The sequence below is a fragment of the Protobothrops mucrosquamatus genome, unplaced genomic scaffold, assembly GCF_001527695.2.
Source record: "Protobothrops mucrosquamatus isolate PMUCROS unplaced genomic scaffold, P.Mucros_1.0 scaffold253, whole genome shotgun sequence".
Taxonomy (NCBI): Eukaryota; Metazoa; Chordata; class Lepidosauria; order Squamata; family Viperidae; genus Protobothrops; species Protobothrops mucrosquamatus.
Window position 1 is genome coordinate 162,558 of NW_015386601.1, and position 24,122 is coordinate 186,679.

Consider the following 24,122-nt stretch of genomic DNA (forward strand, 5'->3'; position numbering starts at 1 on the left):
CATAAAAAGGAGTGAGCAACCTCTGATGAGACTGAAAAAGAACAGATTAAAAACTAGATTGTTAGCTGTTGTCTGGTGTGAAGGGAATCAGCGTATAGGCACAATAAAATTAATTGTTTGTATTGTGGTAGATGGTGTTAGCATCAATGGGGAGGAAGGTACAAAGTCCTAGTAGTAAAGTAAAATTTAGATGTACTTGGGCAACCCATAGTAAGGTCCCCCACAGTATTATCAGATACTACAGCCTGGTGTACTTTCAAATGTTTTATTTGTACTGTGCTGATTATAATAATACTAAAAAGCCATACTGAAATAAGAGTATTAAATGGCACAGCATAAACTCCTAAATAAAGTACTGTTCAACTTTTTAAAGATGTATTAAAGGAGTGCATCTTACCAGCAGCGGTACTGCATAGAGAGCAATGAAATAATCATAAGCAAATTGAATAAAATGAATAGATGGAACAGCATGGATGATGGCCTATATCAGTGGTGGTGAACCTATGGCACGGGTGCCAGAGGCGGCACTCAGAACCCTCTCTGTGGGCACGTGCGCCATCACCCCAGTCCTAGGCCTTCAGCTGGGTTTTATAAAACTTTTTTACTTTAGGCCTCCGCCGCCGTATGTAAAAAAAAAAGGTTCAATCAATCAGTCAATTTCAACTTCTCGCGGGAAAAAAAAAGATCTTGCAAAGTTGGAATTGATTGATTGAACTTTTTAGTCCCACCCAGTCTGCTGTTACCACCGCAGTCATGCCCACCCAATGGGCCACACCCAGCCAATGGGCCACACCCAGCCAATGGGCCACACCCAGCCGGCACACGACGATGCATAAGTGGGTTTTGGGTTGCAGTTTGGGCACTCGGTCTCTAAAAGGTTCGCCATCACTGGCCTATATAATTATTTATTATGAAGCAAAGTATGAGACCCACATAATCGAGACTAGCAATTTGAAAATGTCAGTTGTCAGTTTTAAAAATAGTTCTAAACATCCACTTAGTAATAATCTAAATTAAATCTGTCCTGAGTCACTCTGAAACAAAAAGGGCAGCAAGTAAAATAAATAAATAAATAATCAATCAGGCAGATTAGGCAAGACAGTAACATTAGACAGAACCTGGATTTAAATCAGACTGAATGCATATGAGTATATTTTTGGGATTATATAGAACAGAACTTTACCTTGTTTACTTCCTTATAACAAATATTAGTAAAAAAAAAAAAAAAGAAAGATAAGGAGAAAAAAAACCCCAAAAGGAATATGTACAAAAGTTCTTGAGGAGGGATTGATATTAGAACTGTGCAGTGCTTCAGATTCAAAAGTAAAAGGTGTTTCCGATCACGTAGTGTCTATAAAACCAGCTTCTGTCTGCGAGCCCTAAAATCAAAGATGTCTTTTCCTGAGACTCTGCCACAGTTGTGGGAAACAACCAAAATCCCAGAAAAAGGCATAAATGCTTTAAGAAACTGTACCTTTCTGGCCACTTCCAAATATAATTCATGCACATAAAATGTACTTTAATCTTCTATTGATTTATAATAACAAACTTACAATGAACAGAAAACATGAACTAGTTTCCTTAAATTTATATACATTACCATGTTGCCACCAAAGACGGTAGTATTTATCAGTTTTATTATAGACTCCCAGCATCTACAAAGATGTCAATTAATACTCAACATTAGATGGTGTAATAACATACATTAGACTGAGAAAACAAAAGAGATTCTAGAAGGCAGCAGCAAACTACTTTAACATCACCAAAAAAGCAACTATACATGGATATATCCATGAAATCACCAGGAGTCAAATTCAACTGCAAGTAGATTTTATCTTTACCTTTCAATATGCAAATAATTACTATAATTAGAAGCCACAACCCCACAGATAAACTTTCATTGAATTGAAAAAGTGGGCAGCTAGCCAGTCTTTGATTCTATGAGCAAAACAGAAACCATAGTACAACACACTGTAAAGGGAGCTCTTCTCATTAATGATCCCAATCAGATTTCAACTCAGTCCATTTTAAGAGTAGAAATGAATAGCTGCAATAACCATTTTTATTTCTGTGTCAAGAGTAATAAATTGGGAATAAAATTGCAACATAATCACAAAAGGTGATTATGTATGTTTTTTGGCTAAGAATATGCCAATAATATAGCCACCAGATGACAGACAGATGAATGGATGGATGGAAGTTTTTACATATCCCTAGGATATTATTTTTATGGTAAGTGCTAAATAGCTTCCAGTGATATATTTAAAAAGGTTTTATGCCATAAAGAATTCCAAACTGATCAATTGATTTCAGATCCCAAAAAATGCCTGGGAGTGTTGGCAACACAGACCTTTCCCAGAAAGGGGGTAATATATTCCAGAGAGAAGCCCAAATTAAGAGATTGTGCAGTTATGACAGGATAGGGAAGGGAAGAAGTAGTTAGACACATCCTAGAATCTCTTAGGATTGCTGGTTGGGGAATTCTGGGAGTTGAAGTCCACCCATCTTAAAGTTGCCAAGGTTGAGAAACACTGGGCTAAAGAGTTATACTGTAAGTTTAGTCTAGCAACATTTTGTCCATTAGGTATAAGCAAATAAAAGATTGGTTTGATTAGATTTTGTTGTATCATTTTTGGGCTTCGGCGTCACACTATATTCTTTTAAAATCTATCACATATGGTAAAATAAATTGCATATTACTAAACAGCCTCCTTGGATTTTAAATACAAATCTGACAAATATGAAATCAGGCTGAAACCTGAGGCCACTCTTCTGCAAAATCTGTTCAGTTCAGTAGACATAGATATCCCATCAATAATTAAACAAAAGGTTTTTTTTCTTGTCACACCTCACACCGATTATATTCATCCATGTACTTAAAATGTGGATGATTGAGAAGTGGCCAAAGACAAGGATGTGCTATTTAAACCCCAGTATGTTTCTTCAGATGGAACACTCATACCAGGGCTCAATGGAGTAAAATATACAATAATGGCTGTCTGGGTAATAGTGTAGTCATAGGCAACAAGTAATTCAATTCTTTCCAGCCAAATTCTGATTGGAATTCTTTGTAAAGCCCTATTAAAAGTAAGGTTTATAATGAGCTTATTAGTGCTGATCTAGCTTGACCACTTCTCCACAAGACTGAAGCTCTTAATTTATTGGATCAGGAAGTTCTTTCCTTTCATTCTAGGAATAAGAAGCACTGCTCCTCAAGTGATCACAAAGTCCTTTCCTAATCCCTAAATTGCCACATAACCCCTTTCACCGCAATCCTAACAGCACTGGGTTCCTAGTCTCCGTATGCTGATCATTTTCCCTCTCCCAAAGCAAATGCTCCATGGTGTACATTTTTTTCCCTCTATGGTACTGACTGGATATTCACCAAGAATGTGATATGTTAACAGTGAATTTCTCAGCAATTTGGCTGGCAGGCAGCTCAGGCAATAAGAGGTGAGCTAAGGCCTCAATGAGATTGCCCTTGGATGGCCTTTACTTGCCAATCCCACAGTGTTCCCTAATTCACCAAGAAGGTCTAAGAAATGAAGCAGCACAAATCATCACTTGAGGGTTGGTGAAAAAGGACTAAAAGTGAACCTACTCTGTACTTGGACCTACAGTATATAGTGCTGGATAATGGAGAGGAGACATCAGTACTTCTTCTCTCATAATGCATTGGTAGGCTATAGATGGTAGCCTTGTTTCAGATGATGAATTCCTTCTCAAGGAGAAACAAGCCAGTAGATCAACCTGGCTGTTGTGACTATTTTGCTAATTTTGCCAATTAAATCATTCAAATTACCAAACTCGTCACTCCTCCCGGGCTGAGGCTAGTACATAAAGGCATATTAGCTGGGATTCCTTTGGCCTGCAGATTCTGAGGAAATTGACAAGAATGTATTCTGGCATGTTCACTGTCATTTGTGGACTTCATCCATATCTCTCTTGGCTCATTTGTGGGACAAGGGTGTGATTAACTGCATCTAAGGGATGGTCAGTGCTTCTTTCTGGGAGAGGTTGAGGCTGATAGGCTTGAATAAGGCCTATCAGCCTAAGATTTACTCCCTGGATTCAGCTGGTTTATATCCAGAGGCACTCCAAGGACACGGTCTATTCACCAGTTCCTTGGTCTTTCCTATATTGTTCAGCTTCCCTTTCACAGAAATATCTTCAATTAACCATACCTTCCCAGAAGTAAAAAACACTAGCAGATTTTCCCAGGAGGACAAGTTGACTTGTTGGAATTATACGGCTTCAGAAGTCAAAGCTAGCATGTTAAATGACATTGCTAGATAATATTCCTAGGGCGCTCCAAAAAGGGCGCTTGCTTTTGAGACTGGGCTACGTGACCTAGGGACACAGCAGTTTGCTTTTCTTTCCCAATGCAATCTGTGGAGCTTCCAGAAGGAGGTCTACAGTAAAAGGAAAGTGAGCAATTGCTCGGAGGTAGGGAGGAGCATATGGATCCTGGTGGGGTGGCAAAGCATATGGGATGGGAGGGAAATAGGTAAGGGGGTGCTGCAGAGCCTCTGCTGTCAAAACTGGGTCTTAAATAGCTTTTGGGCTGATTGATCATAAGTCCAAGGACTACCTATAATCTGCAAACAGTTTCACTATCATGATTCTGTCTTCCTCTAAATTTATATGCTTGTTCTATATGTCTTTTCTACCTGAATTTTTTCCTGACTTCTTATTCTCCTTTGTTGTACACAGAGATTTTATGTAATTTTTAAGACACAGTTCTTTTTAGAACCCTATTCTAACTTTTCCAACCCCCTCCTCCCTACGTCAGATTTTCAGTTCTGCATGGTAAAATTGTTAGAGTGTAGTACTAAAGAATCCAAGCTTGAGACTGTCGCGGAAAAACCCAGTGAAAAAGACAAGAGACAGCAACACAAAGCAATACTTCTTACTTTAAGATTCAGAGGTTTATTTTGCTAATGATTTGGAACACAGCAAACATAATAACACAACATCACTTACATTAGTAACCCATTGCAATGAGGTCCAGTGACATAGCAGGTCCAGCAAGCACAGCTACAGGCCAGTGGCAAATCAATCATGTCCAGTCCCAACTTTTTATAACCTTTCTCATCCTAAGACAGTAGACAGATGGTCAGCAATCTTACACTTTCTGCTGACTTTTTGTTGAACCTTTGCTGAACATAACTTTCCACATACTCATGTACATTGGAACCCCCATCCATCAGCTACTTTCAGTTCCCTAATTTCAGTTCCCTATTTCTTACTGTTCCAGTCCTTAAGTTCCAAATATATTTGAAACAAGCAAGCTTAGCAAAATCATATTAAGTACAATTGCAAACTGCAAAATTAAGCATAGCACAGATTTTGGTTCAATACTTTTTCCATGAGGCCTGATTTAGTTCAGCTGGGCCTAAACCTTGCATAGAAGAACAATAGCCAATATTTTCGTCTTCCACAAGACCAACACACCAGAGTTTAGTACAACTAAGTTTTATTAAATTACTAATAGTGTTCTCTGCTGATACTCATAGACTCATGCATACAACAGAGACAGATCTTCTCTTACAGTACGTTCCCTCCCCAGAGGTGCACCTTTGGCCTTAAAAAATTTTCTTTCAGAAAGATTTAGTCTAGTGGGAGATTTAATCTTGGTCTGAGTTCGATAAGACTCTATCCAAATCACCCTTCCACCCAACATGCAAAAAGCAGGGTAGGCAAGCCATTAAATGCAACCGCTACAGATTTGCTGCCCTCTTCCTTGCTTGCAGATGGGTTCAGCAGCTTTCCCAAATCAATGGATAAGTCTGACAGTGTCATAGGCAGAACTGGAATGCTGAAGAGGCAGAAGGGAGAGGTCCTGGAGCTCAGCATCTACTGTTAATGAAAGTAAGTCACAGGATGGACTTGTATACAACATTTTGCTGGAACTGGTATTCACGATGTGGAATGTAAAATGATCTTGCTTTGAATGACCACTTTCTGGAAGGACTTACTGGTGAATTAAGAGATGAATTATTGAGACAAGGAATACCACAGAATTTGGAAGAGTTGGAGGAGGTATGGAGAAAATAGGAGGCAGTGAAGACAACAGCAGAGAAACAGAGAAGAGACTTTGATTTATATTTTTATTGTGAAGGCCCAGGACACATAGCCAAGCACAAACCACTGAGTCATTTGCAAACTGCAGGCTACTTAACAAGCAAGTGCCCAAATTGTTCCAGTGTCTTACTTTCAAGAAAATTCACAGACTCCCCTCCCAAGAACCTGGAAGAAGATCCTCATACAATTAAGAAAAGCTCAGAGAGCAATGACAGCAGGCAAGTGCATATTATTATTCCTGTTACTCTTTGTACACTTTCAGGCATAGAACTGTAGGTCTCTGCTTTTTGAGACTGATAAATAAGCCAATTTCATAGATAAAATATGTTTCAGTAGCAATTACCAACGTATTGAAGAGATCTAAGCTAGAGGAAACAAATGATGGATAATTGCTTCAGGCTAGTCCTATTTTGTAATATACAATTTCTTATCATGAGGTGATTATCAGTAAACAAAAACTCACAAATGTACATGCAAGCGGAGGATAGACCAGAACAAATTATTATGTATAGTATTGTAGAGAGAAACAGGAAAAGGGAAAGACAATGTCCTTTGAAAAGCTATGAGTTATTGTTAAAAGCAGGCCAAGGTGATAAGCATTTTTCTTCATGCAGATACCAAGCATCAAGCATATATAGTATTGATGCCACCTGACTATCTAATCCCAACAGCATTTTGAAAATAAGCTAGTTTCCCAACATTTGCAGATACTTCTTTTCCTGGATCCAGATTTTACTCAATTATGGATGGGTAGATTAGACATGTTTAATGTTCACAAGTATGAATTAAGGAAGTAAAAAGTTACCATTTGACAATGTAATAACAAAACTATGACTAGTTCAGAGAGTAGTATGGGCAAAAGAATGTTACAAATCGGGTTAATTCTGTAAGAATGCTATTAAGTTTCCAAAACAACAATGTAGGCAGAAAGTAGGGTTATAAACAAAAAAGTAATGACAATTCAACTCAAAGATGATGTAATGGTTATGAGGGAATGAGAGGGGTAGGATGGGGAGATGCTACCTAGGTAAGAGAGGGCATAGCCAGCAGCCGAGAAAGAAACTTTCTGTAAAAGAGATGGCGAGAATTTCTACTATCAGACTTGCAAGATTTTGTTAATGTAGCCTTACAGTAAAGTAGAATTAGCTCATCTGGTTGTTTCCTGTCTAGTCTACCTGGAAAGGCTGACAGACGTTTCCAAAAAACGTCTGTCCAGATCCCATTCTTCTCTAGAAAACAGCCACCATAGGGTTTTCTATCATCACAACTGCTAGTCAGAGTCACAATCTGGCAGCCCTTCAAGGTAGGCAAGGCCAAAACAGTCACCGCAGGGATTTCAAGGAAATGGTTTTTGTTGTCAAGTACAATAAAAGAAATCTTGAAAGCCTGTCAGAGTGTCTCTCTGTCCTATCTTATGCCAAACAAAATCAAAGCAGTTATACTTTTCTGTTTCACAGGACTGAGTAATCCTTTCTGAAAGTCCCCCCCTGTTGGTTCACTCATTCTTTCTCTGTTCCCACAGTCAGGTCTACAGTCCTTCACACATTTGATCTTCAGCAAGAACACAAAGGCTTGGTTTTAGAACCTGACAAAAATGTAGAGAAAAATAGTCCAAAGCAAGTTCTGAACACAGCAATTTTGCCAGCTCTGTGTCCATAACTAAGTAATTTGTCCAGATTTTTCCCAACAATAAGCCAAAGCTAGTATATGGCTATGCAACATTTATTAAGTTCTAAAAAAAGTACTTCAGAACATAAATGTAGGACTTATCTTGAAAGTACCAGCATCTTTTCCCAGGATTGTCAGCTGTTCCCTAAAGTTGGCATGAGAACCTGCTTTAAAGAACTGAAGATACAGTAAGCATTACATTCATGCCCTACCTACAGAAATTGTGAAACATCTTTCTGGAATCAAATCCATAATACTGTACACTCATAATCAGAGCCCATAAGCATAGTATAAATACCACATGTAAAAGTATATTATATTCCAAACATATAATATTGCATACTGTACATCAGTTAACCCAGGCAGCATTTAATTAAAAACACTTTTTCCAAAGGTTTTGTATTTTGTATTTCCAAAGGTTTTGCATTTAATTAAAAACACTTTTTCCAAAGGTTTTGTATTTTAAGAGACAAAATAATTTAATTCAAGAGTCACCAATCCAATATTGACACTCTGCACCTTTAACCAGAAGTTCCATCCAATTTACATCACAAATATCTAATAATAGAACTGTCTGTGTAGTTGTTCATTTGCATGTGCTCACTTCTCACAGCAAACAGATAATCCATATTTCCTCTTTCTTCATCTAACCAACAAGGCCAGGATGAAAAAAAGGTACTTCTGAGATTAATATGCAGCTTGTATAATTCAAAATCATAAATTTACCATTTCCATAAATTTACCACTGTCTAACAGTCTTGACAGCCAAATATAACCTACAATTTACTAGCTAAAATGTAGTTGGCTTTTTTGTGCTCAGTGTGTTTTGGGAACTCAGAGTAGTTAAGTTTTGGTTTTAAGATGTTGTGGGTTAATTCAGTAAACTATGGATCATTTAACCATGAGTTAGTATAGCATGCAAACATGGCCACAAATGCCATATACTCAGAAGCAGTTGAGTTTTTCATACTGGCTCTAGGTTAAACTGAGATAATAACCACTATCAGAAGATAAAGTAATGGCAACCACTATCAGATTTCTGCTTGTACGTTTTCTATAGAAATCTAGCTGCTTGGTCTCAGACACTGAGAACTAGGCTTAATGTCTCTTAGTCTTATAGTGGCAATTCTTTTATTTTTAAATATCCCTGTCTTCTCCAGTGCTGCAGCATATTTAAATGAAATCTCTTATTCATTCCATTTCTATCCACAATGCCTTTGAAACAGGAAGTCTTGGGAAAGTATGTTATCAATGCATTATGATCAAAGAAATATTTATACACAATACTGTATTGAAATATATACCAAATTTTTGGAGAGTAGATGTAATCAGTATTTTGTGACCAATGACCACCATAAAATTGGCATGGATTGGTCACACCAATAAGAGCATTCATTAAGAAAATATAATTCACTTCCTACTTATATGTTCCTTCATCACATTTCGAAAATAGAAGTAAAACTCGATTCTCAGGCAGATGCAGGCTGAATTAATATCAGTAGAGATTCTTCAGATCATACCACCATAGCCCAAGTAGGCAAACAGGAACAATTTTAATTTAAGCTGAAAGAATCTGGTTCAGATAGGATTCCAAAGTACTTAGTCCAAAATTATTTTTAACATCATGTGGCTGTAAGGAATTATTTTTCTTCATAAATGCTAGGACCATTATACTTGAAGGCTATTAATTTAAATTAATGTAATTTAATATAAGGATTAATATAACTTGTTGTCAATGGTACAAGCTTGCAACCAAGCTGAATTGATGGCTGTGTTTTATATTACGGTACACACTGAACTGCAAATTAGCTAATTGCATTCAACTATAGTTCATGGTTTCCAATGTTGTACAAACCTAAAACTGGGTTAACCATAATTAACTATGTCATGCAAGCAGAGTTAATGTTGCTATAAGTTGAATTTTAAGTGGAAGAAAATATGATATTATTAAGATCACCTCAAAAATATATCAACAATTTACCTATTTATTATTAAATTTATTTGCTGGCCATCTTGTGTTTTGAGGTGAATCTGAGCAGTTTATTGACTCAAGAATATGTGTTGGATAGTCAATAAAGTCATATAATAAAAAAATGATCCAAATATTTGAAGTATAATAATTTAATCCTTAAATTGGGTTTTGAATTGCTGGCACAGAATTCCATTTTATTTTTTTCTTAAAGTATAAAATGTAATTGTAAGATAGACAACATTTGATTTTAATAACTGTAGAGCAGACATGTCAAATACAAGGCCCGGGGGCCGGATGTGGCCCGCGAAGTGGTTTCATGTGGCCCGCAAAGCCATCCTGGAAACAGTGAGGGAATGGCCCCCGCTGCCTTGGCCCAGGCCGGCCAGGAGCCAATGTACAATTTTGTGGTGGCCATCTATGCTGAAACACATTCAGTCTTAGCTCCACAAGGCTGTCTAGAACAGGGCTTTTCAACTTTTTCACCCATTGTACCACTTTTAGGATATGGCAACATCCAAGTACCACCAGTCACCTAGCAAGGTGTCAAGAACTTGATGACCCCCAAAAAAGGAAAAAAGTGATAAAGTACAAGTAGTCCTCGACTTACAACAGTTCACTTAGTGACTGTTCGAAGTTACAATGGCACTAAAAAAAGTGCCGCCCAATCCTCAGCCGAGCAAGACACCCGGCTGCGCTCTTCCTCCTGTCCGAGGTTTTCATTGTTGTGAGCATTTCTGTTGAGGATTGGCAGTGAGGTGGGGTGGGCGGTGTTTGGTTTTTATTCCCCCCATCTGCTGGGTGGTTGCAGCAGGTTTTGTCCCTTCACATGACCCTGGGACACTGTGACCGTCATAAATATGAATCAGTTGCCAAGCATCTGAACGTAAATCACAATACCCTGGAGATGCTGCTGATCGGCGCTTCTTCTGGGCTCAGCAGAAGCACCAGGATCAGTGCCGAGCTCCAGCTGGAGCCTGGCGCTGATCCTGGCACTTCCACTGAGCCCTGACAGCCCCAAAGCGCCGATCATCTGGAAAGCGGCACTGATCCTGGCGCTTCCACTGAGCCCTGACAACCCTGCAGCTCCAGCCATCTCTCGCTCAGGCTTGTGCGGTGCTGCCACCGGTTCAGCTCATTCCCCTCCCCCGCTACCACTTTTCTAGGATGGTCGCATACCACCTGCCAGGTGCCAATGTACCATAAGTGGTACCTGTACCACTGGTTGAAAAGCCCTGGTCTAGAAACAGCGAGGAACCAGCCCCTGCCGCATCAGCCCCGCCCCCTGGGTGCATGCTGGGGAGGTGTCACCCTTTGTGAGGAATGAAGAAATGGACCATGCCTTGCGCTTGCCCCGGTCCCACCCCCTTCTGCCAGAGACCCTCAGATCTGTCCCACTCCTGCCCAGATCCCCATAGGCACCCTTGACACGAACGATGTAGAGCTGGCCATGCCCACCCAGTAGGCCACACCCACTCCATCCACGCCCACCCAGTAGGCAGCACTCACCCTGGCCACACTCACCTGGCCCGAGGGCAACCGCAATGCTAATGCAGCCCTCAATGAAATTGAGTTCGACACCTCTGCTGTAGAGTCTACTATAATAATTGCCATGTTCTAATAAATTCTGATACTTAATAATTGTTAAAGGTGTTTATTACCTAAAGATAAAAAGAAAATTCTTTCAAAAAAACAGAATGCTTTAAATCTTTATTTAGCATAAGCCCCAAACTTAAGAATCCATGTTGGATAAAATCTGTTACACAAAAGTCTGAATTTCCAAAGTATATCACAAAATAACATTCTGTATTAACTCACCCACTTGAATAAAAGTGTTCAAAGGGGATGACAAGGATCACAGGACTAACGGGGCTGAAAATTAACTATTCTAACTAATATCATTAATGCTATGAAAATTTAGTTTCCTTTTCTTAAAAACAATGCTCACCACAAGGATTTTAGGGAGTTTTATTTCTAGAAGGATTCCCATGCCATCTTTCTAAATCAGGGTAACAGGATCCTAGCTTTAATGCATCCAGGTATCTGTTCAAAAGGGAACATTCATTCGTCTTACACATATTTCATTTGAATATGGGTGCAATCAGTTATATGACTTGAAATGGTCTCAATATCTTTAACCTTATGCAAGTGTAGTTCCATCCTGTTTTAAATCAAAGTGCCTCTACAAGCCTATCCCAACAGAAGCCCAAAATTGGAAAATGTATTAGGAAATGTAGTGTGCATCATTCACTCTTCGTTCCAAAGGTGTACAATTCAAAACTGATAGGAGCAATTTATCTAGTTGCCATTCTGATCAGTGAATAAAAGCATTCATTCATTCACCTAATTGGCAAAGGGTTCTTACACTTTTCAAAACGACCCAGGGGAAGTATGTAAGCAAGTGCAACTCAGCATACAAGGGTAAAAAAATCTCAGACCGAGCAAAATGTTCTCTTCACTGCACAACTTCTAAAGATGCAACAATCCTCTATTTTGCAATTGCTCATTTCAGCAGAATCTTTTTTGGGTGCCCCCTTTCCTCACAAACTACGAGACAAGGCAGGATGGCTGCTCCGTCGCGGAGAGCAACATCCTGTGTCATCTTTTCCCACTCCCCAGAGTCTCGATACGCCCTGCAGGACCCGATTGTTAACTTTCCCACCCCAAAATCTGGTTTGCGGAAATGCCACACCGCGCAGTAGAAAAGACGGGACAAAATTCGGAAGGGCACAGGAACGAGCTAAATAGCCAAAGCACTTTAAAAAAAAACTATTATCGCTACGGTCCAGCCCCATATGTAGGATCTAAGACAGGCTGAAACCCATAAAGCTAAAACACGGAATCTACGAGGCTGCGTGAAAGCCCCCACCCCCCCGCTTCCTTTCCTCGCGAAGGAAAAAAATCGCTTTGTTCGCCGCCTCTCACCCGCCACTCGGTAGGCTCCAGCAGGCTATTTCTGTCTCCCGCCACGGGTCTCCTGCGCTCTGCTCTCCAAGAGGCAACACCATCAAAGAGGGGGCGGCCAAAGGGAACCAAGACGCCCGGCTAAGAGAGCAGCTGACCCGGCTTGGACGCGCTCCCTCCTCACCATCCACTTCCTGTTTCTTCCCCTGCGAAAGCAAAGCGGCGGAGGAGGAGCTATTCCAGCGCCATCTGCTCCAGCCTCCCGCAGGCAATCCAATTGATGCCGGAGAGATGAACCAAACGCACACAGGCATTAGCCAACGACCCTGCAATCATCGACCAAAGTTTTCAATGCCGCTTAGCTCGAGCGTACAATGCTATAATGACTGGTAACGCGCGAACGTGTCATCAAGTGTATACGAGAAAGGGGGAACCAATCTCATTGATGATCTGGCTTTGTCTGAAGTTTTGCATCTTCTGAATGCGAATATGCTCTATGTCCAATCATAGAGCAATATTACAGGTAGAGATGACATAAGAACTCGTCACTGTCAACTCGCATGCATGTCGAACGAAGAAGCTTGAGGGCAACAGAGAAAATACCATAATGATGTGCGTTTCTCCCTGTTTGAAATATGTCCCCTAGGCTCAGGTTTAGTTTCTTACTGAGAATTAATCCAATAAATTCCTAAACAATAGTGTGTCAACGCTGTACAATATCAATGGGATGCAGGGAGGTGTAATTAAGCCCTAATACAATTCTCACAATCATCTGTGAAATTTTATAAGTCAATTACCCACCCAACAGACACGTCCAATTTGAACTCAAAACTAATTTGGGGCGCTTGAACGGTTTATATAAAATAATAGGTTTGTGGAATCATGAAAAACTCGCCATTAACACTTCAGAATTATAGGAATAATACCTGATGGTCATTTGACTCCTACAAGGAGTCAATATTCTGCATTGTCTCTTCAGTGTTTGACAATTTTAAGATGTGTGGACTTCAGCTCCCAGAAGTCCACACAACTTAAAGCTGTCAAGGTTGAGAAACTGCGCTCTCTGCTTTTTCCTGGGGCCTGAATATGTAGATAGACAGCGGAACATGATTTGGAAAGCCAACCATGTGATTCCTTCCCCGTGACATCCCTTCATTCATTTCTTGCTTTCCTGTCTCATACAAACTGGCCAGCAGGCTTGCATGGGGATGAATTAATGACACTTTGCGGGAGGGAGGCCAGCTGTCTGAGTGTAAAGATTTCAGCCTTCTTGTATTTAGGAAAGCAGCCAAAAGTGTCAAAATAAAGCCCAGCGGATTCTCAGTTTGTCCTTGAGAGCTTCTGTTCGCCCACGACCAATCAGGGTCAAGATCAAAGATCAACGGCAGTCAACCTTCCTCTTTGGACAGCCGGATCAAATCCTACCACTTCAAGGATCTGAAGCCTGAGCTGTTGTTCTGTTAAACCTTCAGAGGCCGGAGACCCTCTGCGAACTCTTAAACCTGCAATCCCGCACCCATCCGAGGAACTGAGCCCAAGCGACAGGTTACGTACGCTTGCCAGTGGTGGCAAGACAGAGAGAGCAAGAAAAATGCATTTGTGTTCGCGGCAATATCTAGCTTGCATTTTTAGCGTGTCACCCAGTCTTTGTCTCCGATCTACCCGCGGGAACATGATAAAATCACCTTTGTTCTACTCCTCTTCTTTATTCTGTGTGCTCTGTATTCCCCCTCCCCCCCCCACAAATTACAAAGCTTCTCCAGTCATTTCCCTTCGCTGGTTCGTGACAAGCGCGTGGGAAGAGCGCATTGGCGAAGCGGTTTTCCTCATTTTCTCTATTGGGCAACTGGAGAGTAAAGGAGGGACGAAGTATCAGACCTTATTGTGGGCGTCACCGAGACTGGGAGGAGGTGTGGCCCAAGCAGACTTTCATTTAAACCTGCTCTTTTTTACCTATTGCAGAGTCTACGCCCCGAGTAAAAACGACGGCGGTAGTACAAGCACCAGCAGCAGCAGCTACCCAGCCCTAGAGGTCGACCGTGGCAGTGGGAGCGAGACGAGCAGTGACAACGCAAGCCCTCCTCGTCCTGGGATCTTCCAGTCCTGTTTTTCAAAGTCCTCCAAGTCGTTCAGTGATTCCTATCTGCCCAAAGAGGTGAGTCTCCTCTGTTTCTTCGCCTTGCACTTCTTCGGGGTGCATGGATTACTCGGTTCCAAATGATTAGTAAAAGCAACGAGTCGTCCAGTATCTTGAAGGCTAGCAAGGGTTATTGTGCCGCTGAAGCCACAAATAGCTTAAAAACTAAAATATTATAAGGTTACACGACCCTTTTTGCGGTTTTTACTGCAATTAACTAGTTTGACTGTGACTGCAGCTTTTTAAAAAAAAATGATATGAAAAGCCTCTTTTATATACTGTACAAATCCTTATATGTGTTAGAATTTTTCTGTTTCTAATTGCTTTTCACTGTTGACTCTTTGTCCCCACCCTGAAAATTGTACAAGTCAAAATGGCTGAGAAAGCTTTTCACCTTTTGTTTTATATTGGTTTGGTTAAGTTTGATTACAGACTATTTCCTTTATAGCATATTGTAACAACTGCCTTGCTCCTGGAATAACAGGGCCAGATGGATACATCTGTCCTTTTTTAGTCTAATCCTGGTTTATGTGTGGGATTGTGGGATAGTTATAGTAATATTTGCACAATTAAATTCAGAAATGTTAAATTCAATATGGTAAAATCAACTTCAGGTTTACCTTAATTGATTATCAGTTTGGAAGTCTCTGTGTAAGATAATGGCTTTGTGGTATTATGTGATTATGGTTTATGTGATTATGGTATTCTGCATTTAGGTTAGCTTGTTGGTAACCAACAATTCCATTACAAGTGTGGCCATGAAAATGTGAGATGGAAACGTTCAAAATAATTGGTCCCAATTTTGGCTTGATTGAGATGGGCAGTACCTAGCCACTATCCTAACAAAACCAACATTTTAATTTGAAGTGTATTTATTTTGTTTATTAGAATTAATATTCCACTATATATAATTCAAGGTGGCATACATAACGTTTCTTTCACTGAAGTCCACTGGTTTTACTAAATATATGTAAAGATGTAGTTCTGGAAAGAATGGTAGAAAATCCTGGGAAACAAAAGGGTCATTTTAGCAGCCAGTTATTAAAGGCTCTATAGCCTTTCTCATTTGTTCTGATTTTGCTGTGAAGTTACATATATAGACATCCAATTTCTGCAGCAAGCTAATAATGAAATAAATATGTAAAATATCTCTGAGAACTATAATCTTGCATACAGGTGTTTTTATTAGTCTTTCTTTTCTACAATAAGGCCTGTTTAATTATGGATTTCAGAATACTGGTTATTTCAACATTCTGAACCACATCCAATATTATGCAAGCACTCTTCTAATTGCAACACCTCTCCTTTTTTTCAAATCCCTTTCCCAGACATGCACTAAGTCTTAAGGGTGGACATAAGGAAGGAGAACCTATTTTGCAGATGGATGGTATTTTCCTAGGCAAATGAAAATCTATACAAGTAGTCCTCGACTTATGACCACAATTGAGCCCAAAAATTTCTGTTGCTAAGTGAGATGGTTGTTAAAATGAGTTTTGCCCCATTTCATAACCTTACTTGCCACAGTTGTTAAATGAAGCACAGCAGTTAAGTTAGCAACCTGGTTGTTAAGTGAATCTGGCTTCCTCATTGATTTTGCTTGTCAGAAGGTCGCAAGAGGTGATCACATGACCCTGGGACACTGCAACTGTCATAAATATGATCTAGTTGCCAAGGATCTGAATTTTGGTCACATCCATGCAGATGCTGTAATGTTCGTGTGAAAAATGGTCATAAGTCACTTTTTTCTGGTGCTGTAACTTTCAAACAGTTGAAAGTTGAGCACTAACTATAATCAGGTTTACATTTTGCAGTAAGCCACATTATGGTTTATTGGACAAGATTAAGCAGCTTTGCCCTGACAATTATAGTTAGTTGGACCAGCCAATGTCAAATGAATGATGGATTAGTAAAATATGCAAATCAGGCTATTGTATATAATGATCATGAGTTACATTTGTACATCAAAATTTTGATGGATTGGAGGCCATTTAATTATATGATGGAGAAGAGAATTGATCTTGAAAAGATTATGCCAGAATGAATACTTTGCTTTAAAATGATGTTTTGTCACAGTTTATTACATTTACAATCTCTGTGTGATAAACTCTGAGTTAAATAGTGTAATTTAACAGTTTATTGATTTCATGTTAAAAACATCTCTTTCCATAAGGAAAATATTTTTATATCTTTTTAAATATATCTTGCAGCAATACAATAAGTATTTCTGCCAGTTTGATGATTATGGAATGTGCTCAGTTATACTCACTAATATACTCACATGATTAGACTGTAGCCTGGCCCAAACAGTGCACTAGTACTACTGTGTAGTACTACAAAAAATAATTTCAGAGTGGAGCCTACAGCATGTGCTTCTTTCATTGACTTTTGCATATACAGTGTTAGATATCTTATGAGGGTAAAATTGCCAAGTCACGGCTCTTTCGTAACCAACACTCGTAAGCAAATACCTGTGGGGATTATCAATTGGCCACAGAACATTTTAAAGCTATGCTTTTTGTTAACTAAGGTCAAGGGGCAGGTAGGAGCGTTTATTTCCTTGAATATCTTCCTCTGAAGTGCATCATTTGCAGAAAGTAAATATATAAGGGTCCCTTTAGCAGCCAAACAGACTTTATTAAGGGAAGGAAAACAATGTCCTGGCTATATAAGCAGGTGGCTAGAGTGCAAAACTTTAAACTTTCCCCCAAACATGCAGAGTACAGTATTCTCAATCAGGACCAACTCCTGCATTTTTATTAAATTTATATGACTGTCCATTTCACAAATGTGACACTTAGTGTCATACAAAACAATCATGAAATCAATTTTAAAAACATTCAAAGTACAAGTACAAAAATTCAATATTACTATAAAAGGTTAAGGCACAACATCAGGTTATAAACAATGCCGTATAATCAAATTACTATTTCCTTGCAATCACTAGGCTTGTTGACATAACCAGGTTTTAAGGGAGTTCCAGAAGGATGGTAGAGATCTCATCTCATAGGGGACAATGTTCCAGAGGGCAGATGCCATGGCAGAAAAGGCTCATGTCCTGGGTCCCATCAAATGGAACTTCTTCAAAGATGGAACCTGCAACATACCACTTCTACCAGATCTAATGGGCTGGGCAGATGTAATTGGTTAAAGGTGGTTCCTTAAATAACCCATCCTAATGCCATGAAGGGCTTTAAAGATCAAAACCAGCATTTTGAAATGGTTGTAGAAACAAACTGATAACCGGTACAGCTCATGAAGCAGGGATGTATAACATGTGTATAACATTTGTATACAATTAGGGGCATTTTACACCAGCTGAAGCTTCCGGATATTCTTCAAGGGCCGCCTCATGTATAGCACATTACAGTAAGCCATACAGGCGATGACTAGGGCATGAGTGATCATGAGCTGATCATATTTTCAGTGCAGTCAAAAAGGCTTAATAGTACAGTCATTTTTTATAAATAATATAATTCAGCTACTAGGTGGCCTGTAAATAAAGAAACAGTTATTTAGACCAGAGTTGCTAGTAGTTGGGAGGCATACACAGTGAAATTATCTCTATGATTGGTCAGTCAGTCAGATGTTTAGACTGGATAGTTTACTCTTGAGCAGCCAAGTGCATTTTTATACACTTATTGAGTTCTTCCCAAGGACCTGAGCAATATTATTACTTTTATATATACAAAAATGTAAAATCACAGCTGCCAGTTCTTTAGCTAGTGTTGGCCTTCATACTCAGAATTCCTCCTAAAAACACATAGGATGCTGTAACATATTGATATAATATACCAATCCAACCAGTGTGGCCTTTTGTAACTGACAGATGGAAATTTTGTCAATACATATTTTGTAAGTATCATGTACAAATTTTTGGTATGTTATCCAATGTGTCAATAACCACTGGGACTACCTTGGTTGGTTTATGTCATGATCATTCAACTTCAATTTTCAGATCTTAATGTTTTATGTTTTTCTTCAATTCTTTGTCTTCTAGTCTACTGTCCCTTGGTGTTGCCACCTCCTTTATCCATACTTTCTTCTTTTCAACCACAGTTAAATCTGATGTGATATAAGCCAAAACTTTATCACCTTGTATTTGGAAATTCCATAACATTTTAACCTGCTGATTTTTATTACTTTTCAGCTATGTGTTGCCACCAATTTTTCATTACTGGTACATGAACATTTTTACAGTTGTTCCTGTGAATCATTTTGGTGACTGTGTTATATTGTTTATAATCAGTTTTTGTGATTTTCTTGCTCTAGCTAATCTGGGTTTTTTGCTTTTTTGCACAATCTGACTTTGAATCAATTTGACAGGTTTTTCAGTTCTGACTTCGATTGCATTAGTTTAAATAGTTTACTCTTGAGCAGCCAAAATCAAGCCTTCAATTTCTTTTTTTTAATGTTACAGTTGTAAGCCATTCCTACATTTTATCTTTATCCATTTTCACCTTGGATCTTTTGTAGAAATTGACCATGTAATGCTTTTTCTTGCCAGCATTCAGTTCATGTTTTATTGCAATAGTTCAGTATTCATGTTTTTTTCCTGTACATTCATTAAGTTCCAATTTTTAAGTTCCATTCGTATTTGTTCTTGAGTGTCTTTTTATATAATCAGAGATATCCTCTTCTCAACTTCAATTCCCAACTTTTGCTTTAACAAGACAATTTTCTCTCTCACACACAATGGAAGCAATTTGTGTAACCTCATTTTACATACAACTGATGTAGATTCCATTTCTGAAACATGAATTGTCTCAGTTACATCCAACTGAAATTCAGGGCTGGATCCGTTTGTAGTTGGAAGTCTCAAATCACAGACTTTCACTGCATAGCTTATTGAAGCAGATTCCTTGTGACTACATTTCATATATCTCCAATAATTTTTGAAGGATAAAATTATTTTGTTCTTTTATATCCCATCATATCATAATTTTGTATCTATGTGTATATCTTTCCTTCAAAGAAACTGTAAAAATTCAGGTTTGATATTGTGGGGCAGGGGATACAACAAAGCATATAGAAGAAGTACAAACGTGTACACTTATACTGAATTAACTTGCTTTAAGAGCAAATTGTGGGCTTAATTAAAATTGAGCTGGAGATGAATCAGAACTTCCTGTGTTTTTTTCCCCATTAGCTTACAATGTCTAAAAAAATTAATGGAGGCCCTGTGGTTGAGGTGCAAGGGGATGAAATGACCCGTGTGATTTGGGAACTGATTAAGGAGAAGCTGATCTTTCCCTACGTGGACCTGGATCTTCACAGGTATATCCTCTATACTGTGAGGAAAATGCAGCTTATGTGTGTTTTTGTTAAATGTTAGTTCTGGTACTTAAAAAAGTCTGAAGATATATCACTATTTATATTTCGTGCGTATATTTTCAAAACTGCCTCCTTGCTCTTCAAATTGTGACATTCCGTAACCAAACCTTTGCTTTAAAAGTTGAAGGTCTAGGTACATGAACTGGCCTGAAGATAAGAATCTGTTTTCACATTGCCAGCATTCATTCAGACCCTGTTGCAAAGCCCAGCTACTTCAAGGCTGTCTTGTGGCTTTAAATTAACCAAATTAACTGAATGGTCACCATTTGTTCTTGTGTTTTTTTAATGTGCCATAACCAGCAGAGAAATGTAATAAATTTCATCACTACACTATGAAAAATAGCTACTTAGTAAAAGTTATTTCCCCCAGCCCACAAGTTAGCAGGTCTGTGGGCATCCTGCCTTTGATCTTCTTAGTTTTTAAATGATTACTGGGGGGGGGGGGGTGTTTTCATCCCTTTGGCCCATGTTTTAATTTTGAGTAGCTCTTCTAAATGTTATTGGTGACTAGTAATAAGGGTTTCTTTGCCTGAATCTTTTCACTTGCACCTAACAGTAACATAGACATATCCTGGCAACAGCATTTGTTTCTGTCATTACATTGCCTTCATTTCATCCCAGGCCTTGATTGTGACAGGTTTAAATTTAATTAAATTATCCATATTGTGTTACAATTTTTCCTCTTATTCCCATAAAGTCCAGAGGCAATCTGAAGGTGTATAAACTCTGTTAAGCTTTGTAATCCATTAACTTGGAAGTCGGGAAACGGCAATGACTTGAAAATGAAGCACAAAAATCTTAGGTACCACTGACAATGGGGACAACAGCTTTCATGCTAATATAATTTTCTGCTAATTCAAAGAAGGCTAGATAATACAACTCAGCTGTGGAGAGGTGTAAACCTGCATCCTTTCCTTTGGACTCCATATTCCATAAACCTACAGAAGCTACAGTGGCAGAGGTGACATCATGTAGCATTTAATCAGTTGGCTGTTCTATAGTTGTCAAGGCCATTAAAAGAGCCCCCTTGGCAAAAGGACAGCAAGTTCTTTTAATTGCGTCAGCCATAAATGAAAGCCAGCACATTTTGAACTTTAGCCTACTTCTCTCATACTTTGTTCCCAGAAGGCAAAAGGAAGGTAGGCAATCACCTGTCTAACAAGATGTGCTGTTTTGCAAGTGCTGAAGCTGCTAAAATACTACTGGGGTCTGATTTCTATTACATAGTAGAGCCTAGACATATTTTTATTTCTTTTTTGATCTCTTAATAGGGCAAATATTTTAACCAATTGGACCTATACAATTTAGGGCAATACATTGGTTTATGTAGAATTTGGTGCATATATTAGTGATGTTTTCCAGTATTCCTTTCTTGAAATTGCCCATTTATATAAAATTCTTGCAGATTACTTTGTACGGGCCACTAATAAACTTCAGTATTCAAGTGTTTATTTAAATTATTTATATGGCTACCCATTTCATAACAGTGATTCCAGGAAGTGTATAAGTATTAAAACATAAACCACAGCATACAAGCCAGGACAACCAAAGATAAAAAATTACTTCAATACAGAAAATGCACATCCCACAGCAGCAGAGCTCACCTGACCCTCTTGACTGAGACACCTGAGAAAACAGCAAGCCCTTCAGTGACTTGCAATAAGCTAACAGGATCAGGAACATTTGGATCTCTGAGAAAAGCCCTGCCATAGAGAAGGCATAACTCTAGGATCTAAGATGATGACATTATTTGATGGAAGGTGTCCCCTTTGCTGGTAGAAACAATGGGACAGAGGCAGTCCCAAAAATAGCTTAGTGCTATGCATTGTAGTTCCAGTCAGCATCTTGAATTGCACCCAGAAGCCATCTGGGAGTAGCCCTCAACTTACACGTGTTCATTTAGTAACTATTCAAAGTTAGAACGGCTCTACTGAGTAATTGTGCATTATTCTCTCAAATCAGTCTGAAGTTTGGAGATAAAGGCAGTAGATAAGACTGCAGATTTTTTGTTAAGATATTGCTCTACTTTGAGTCCAACTTGCAGTACAAACACAATAAAGTCCCTTTGAAGGGCTATTGGACACCGCTGAGATATTGTCTTTCAGTAATTATTATGAGTTGCCCATAAAGTCACTAGGAGTCCAGGTTGTCAGCTCTTTTATGACTCATGGATTTCAACTCCCATAGCTTACTCAGGAATTCTGGGAGTTGAAGTCCATGAGTCAGAAAAGAGCCGAGGTTGCCTACCCCTGACCTAGTAGATCAAACATCAGCTTTTCTTTCCCAGAAACAACTCCAGCTCTTTCTCTCTCTTTCAGCTTCCTCTGGCAGCCTTTGGTATGGAACTGATTTATCAAAGCTGTTTTAAAATGTTTGGAAAAGGAAAGCCACTAGCTTTTGGAATTTGGATAGGCTTACTAATGCGCTGCCTTCTGTGGACTTAAATCTCAGATTTCTCCATGGATTTTTGTGGCCAGATTTGCCTCCTTTCCAGGGATGCTTCAAAAACAGTTTCTTAGTACGGTGTAAATCTGGGAGATGGAACCATGAATAAATGAAGTGATTATGTGGTTATGATTAAATGTCATTTATTGGGGACTTTTCTTTACAGCTATGATTTGGGCATTGAAAATCGTGATGCAACAAATGACATGGTTACAGAGGAAGCTGCTAAAGCTATAAACAAGTACAATGTAGGAATCAAGTGTGCCACAATCACCCCTGATGAGAAGCGGGTAGAAGAGTTCAAGCTAAAACAGATGTGGAAATCACCTAATGGAACCATTCGAAACATTTTGGGGGGCACTGTCTTCAGGGAAGCCATTATCTGCAAAAACATCCCCCGATTAGTGTCTGGATGGAAAAAGCCCATTATTATTGGCCGCCATGCTTATGGTGACCAAGTGAGTATCTTGAACAATATTTTATGTTTATCCTTTAACTTGCATGACTTCTTACCACCATTAGAAATCTTGACTAGAGAATACACGTGGGGAGCAAAATGCAATCAGGTTTACAGCACTATATGAATTGTTATAAAACATGCATGTAATAGCATTTAGATTAGAATAGATGAGTAGCAAACTGCAGGTTTTGCTAATGATTAAAATAGTTTGAGCCCTCTTTCAAAACAGCACTGAAGTTGCCAGTTTCACTATAAGAAGCCATTCAAGGAGTTTTCTTCTTTCCCACAGCTCCAGGGCACAGCAATAGAAATTGTTTCCAAATAGATATGGTATATTATTATATACCATATTGTAGATATGGTATTATGACAGAACATTTGATCAAAACTGGCACTCTTGTTTTTTTGTTTCATAGTACAGAGCTACAGATTTTGTGGTTCCTGGCCCTGGAAAAGTAGAGATGACATACACACCAGCGGATGGAGGCAAACCTGTAACTTATTTGGTACATAATTTTGAAAGTAAGTATTTTGAATTAAAGTGTTGATCAAAAAAATAGCTGTCTGTGGAAAATTGGTGAAGACTATAAGAAATGATAGCATACTAATCAGTTATCTTCCTGTAAGCTTTTGTATGAATTATACAATTGGCACTTCAGGATCAAACTATTAAATAATGGAAAAATTTGGGTCCATAATCAAGAGATTAGCAGCTGGAATCCATGACATCTAAGCCTCCATTAAATGCAATTTGCCCAATTTCCAAGCTGCTAATCTGGAAATGAAAATGTAGAGAGACTAATAACAATATGGTTTTGGAACTGACCACCGGTCTGCTGGGCAGATGAGAAATCTAATTGTTGCCTTCTCATAAAATCGGTGATAAGCGTAAGACATGTGCAGAAAGAAATTTCCTGGATTTTTTAACAGATTCTGCTATCACTATTGCTTCTCTTATCCTTTTCACCATTCCCAACCCTTTTTTCAATAGAAAAAACAGTTGAAAGTGAGAGTGATCTAAGATTGCTTTAATGTTGCACAAAGTTATAAAACTGACTTCAGTGATTGTGAAACCTGTTGGAACAGTAGTTGTGAAACCTATTGCATTTAAATCTGCCTTACTT

At 38.8% G+C, this 24,122-nt stretch overlaps 2 protein-coding genes across 2 annotated transcripts in view; one reads left to right on the top strand and one right to left on the bottom strand.

The window, feature by feature from the left end:
* Positions 1 to 12,813, bottom strand: part of PIKFYVE (phosphoinositide kinase, FYVE-type zinc finger containing) — a 91,425-nt gene extending 78,612 nt beyond the window's left edge. The window contains exon 1 of the mRNA XM_015814458.1: positions 12,647 to 12,813. Within this exon, the coding sequence (XP_015669944.1) occupies positions 12,647 to 12,729 (83 nt within the window). The 5' untranslated portion in view covers positions 12,730 to 12,813. The remainder of the gene's footprint in view (positions 1 to 12,646) is intronic.
* A 1,728-nt stretch (positions 12,814 to 14,541) lies between these two features.
* Positions 14,542 to 24,122, top strand: part of IDH1 (isocitrate dehydrogenase (NADP(+)) 1, cytosolic) — a 25,984-nt gene continuing 16,403 nt past the window's right edge. The window contains exons 1-4 of the mRNA XM_015814459.1: positions 14,542 to 14,780; positions 19,909 to 20,036; positions 22,705 to 22,996; positions 23,415 to 23,520. Coding sequence (XP_015669945.1) covers positions 19,915 to 20,036; positions 22,705 to 22,996; positions 23,415 to 23,520 — 520 coding nt within the window. The 5' untranslated portion in view covers positions 14,542 to 14,780; positions 19,909 to 19,914. The remainder of the gene's footprint in view (positions 14,781 to 19,908; positions 20,037 to 22,704; positions 22,997 to 23,414; positions 23,521 to 24,122) is intronic.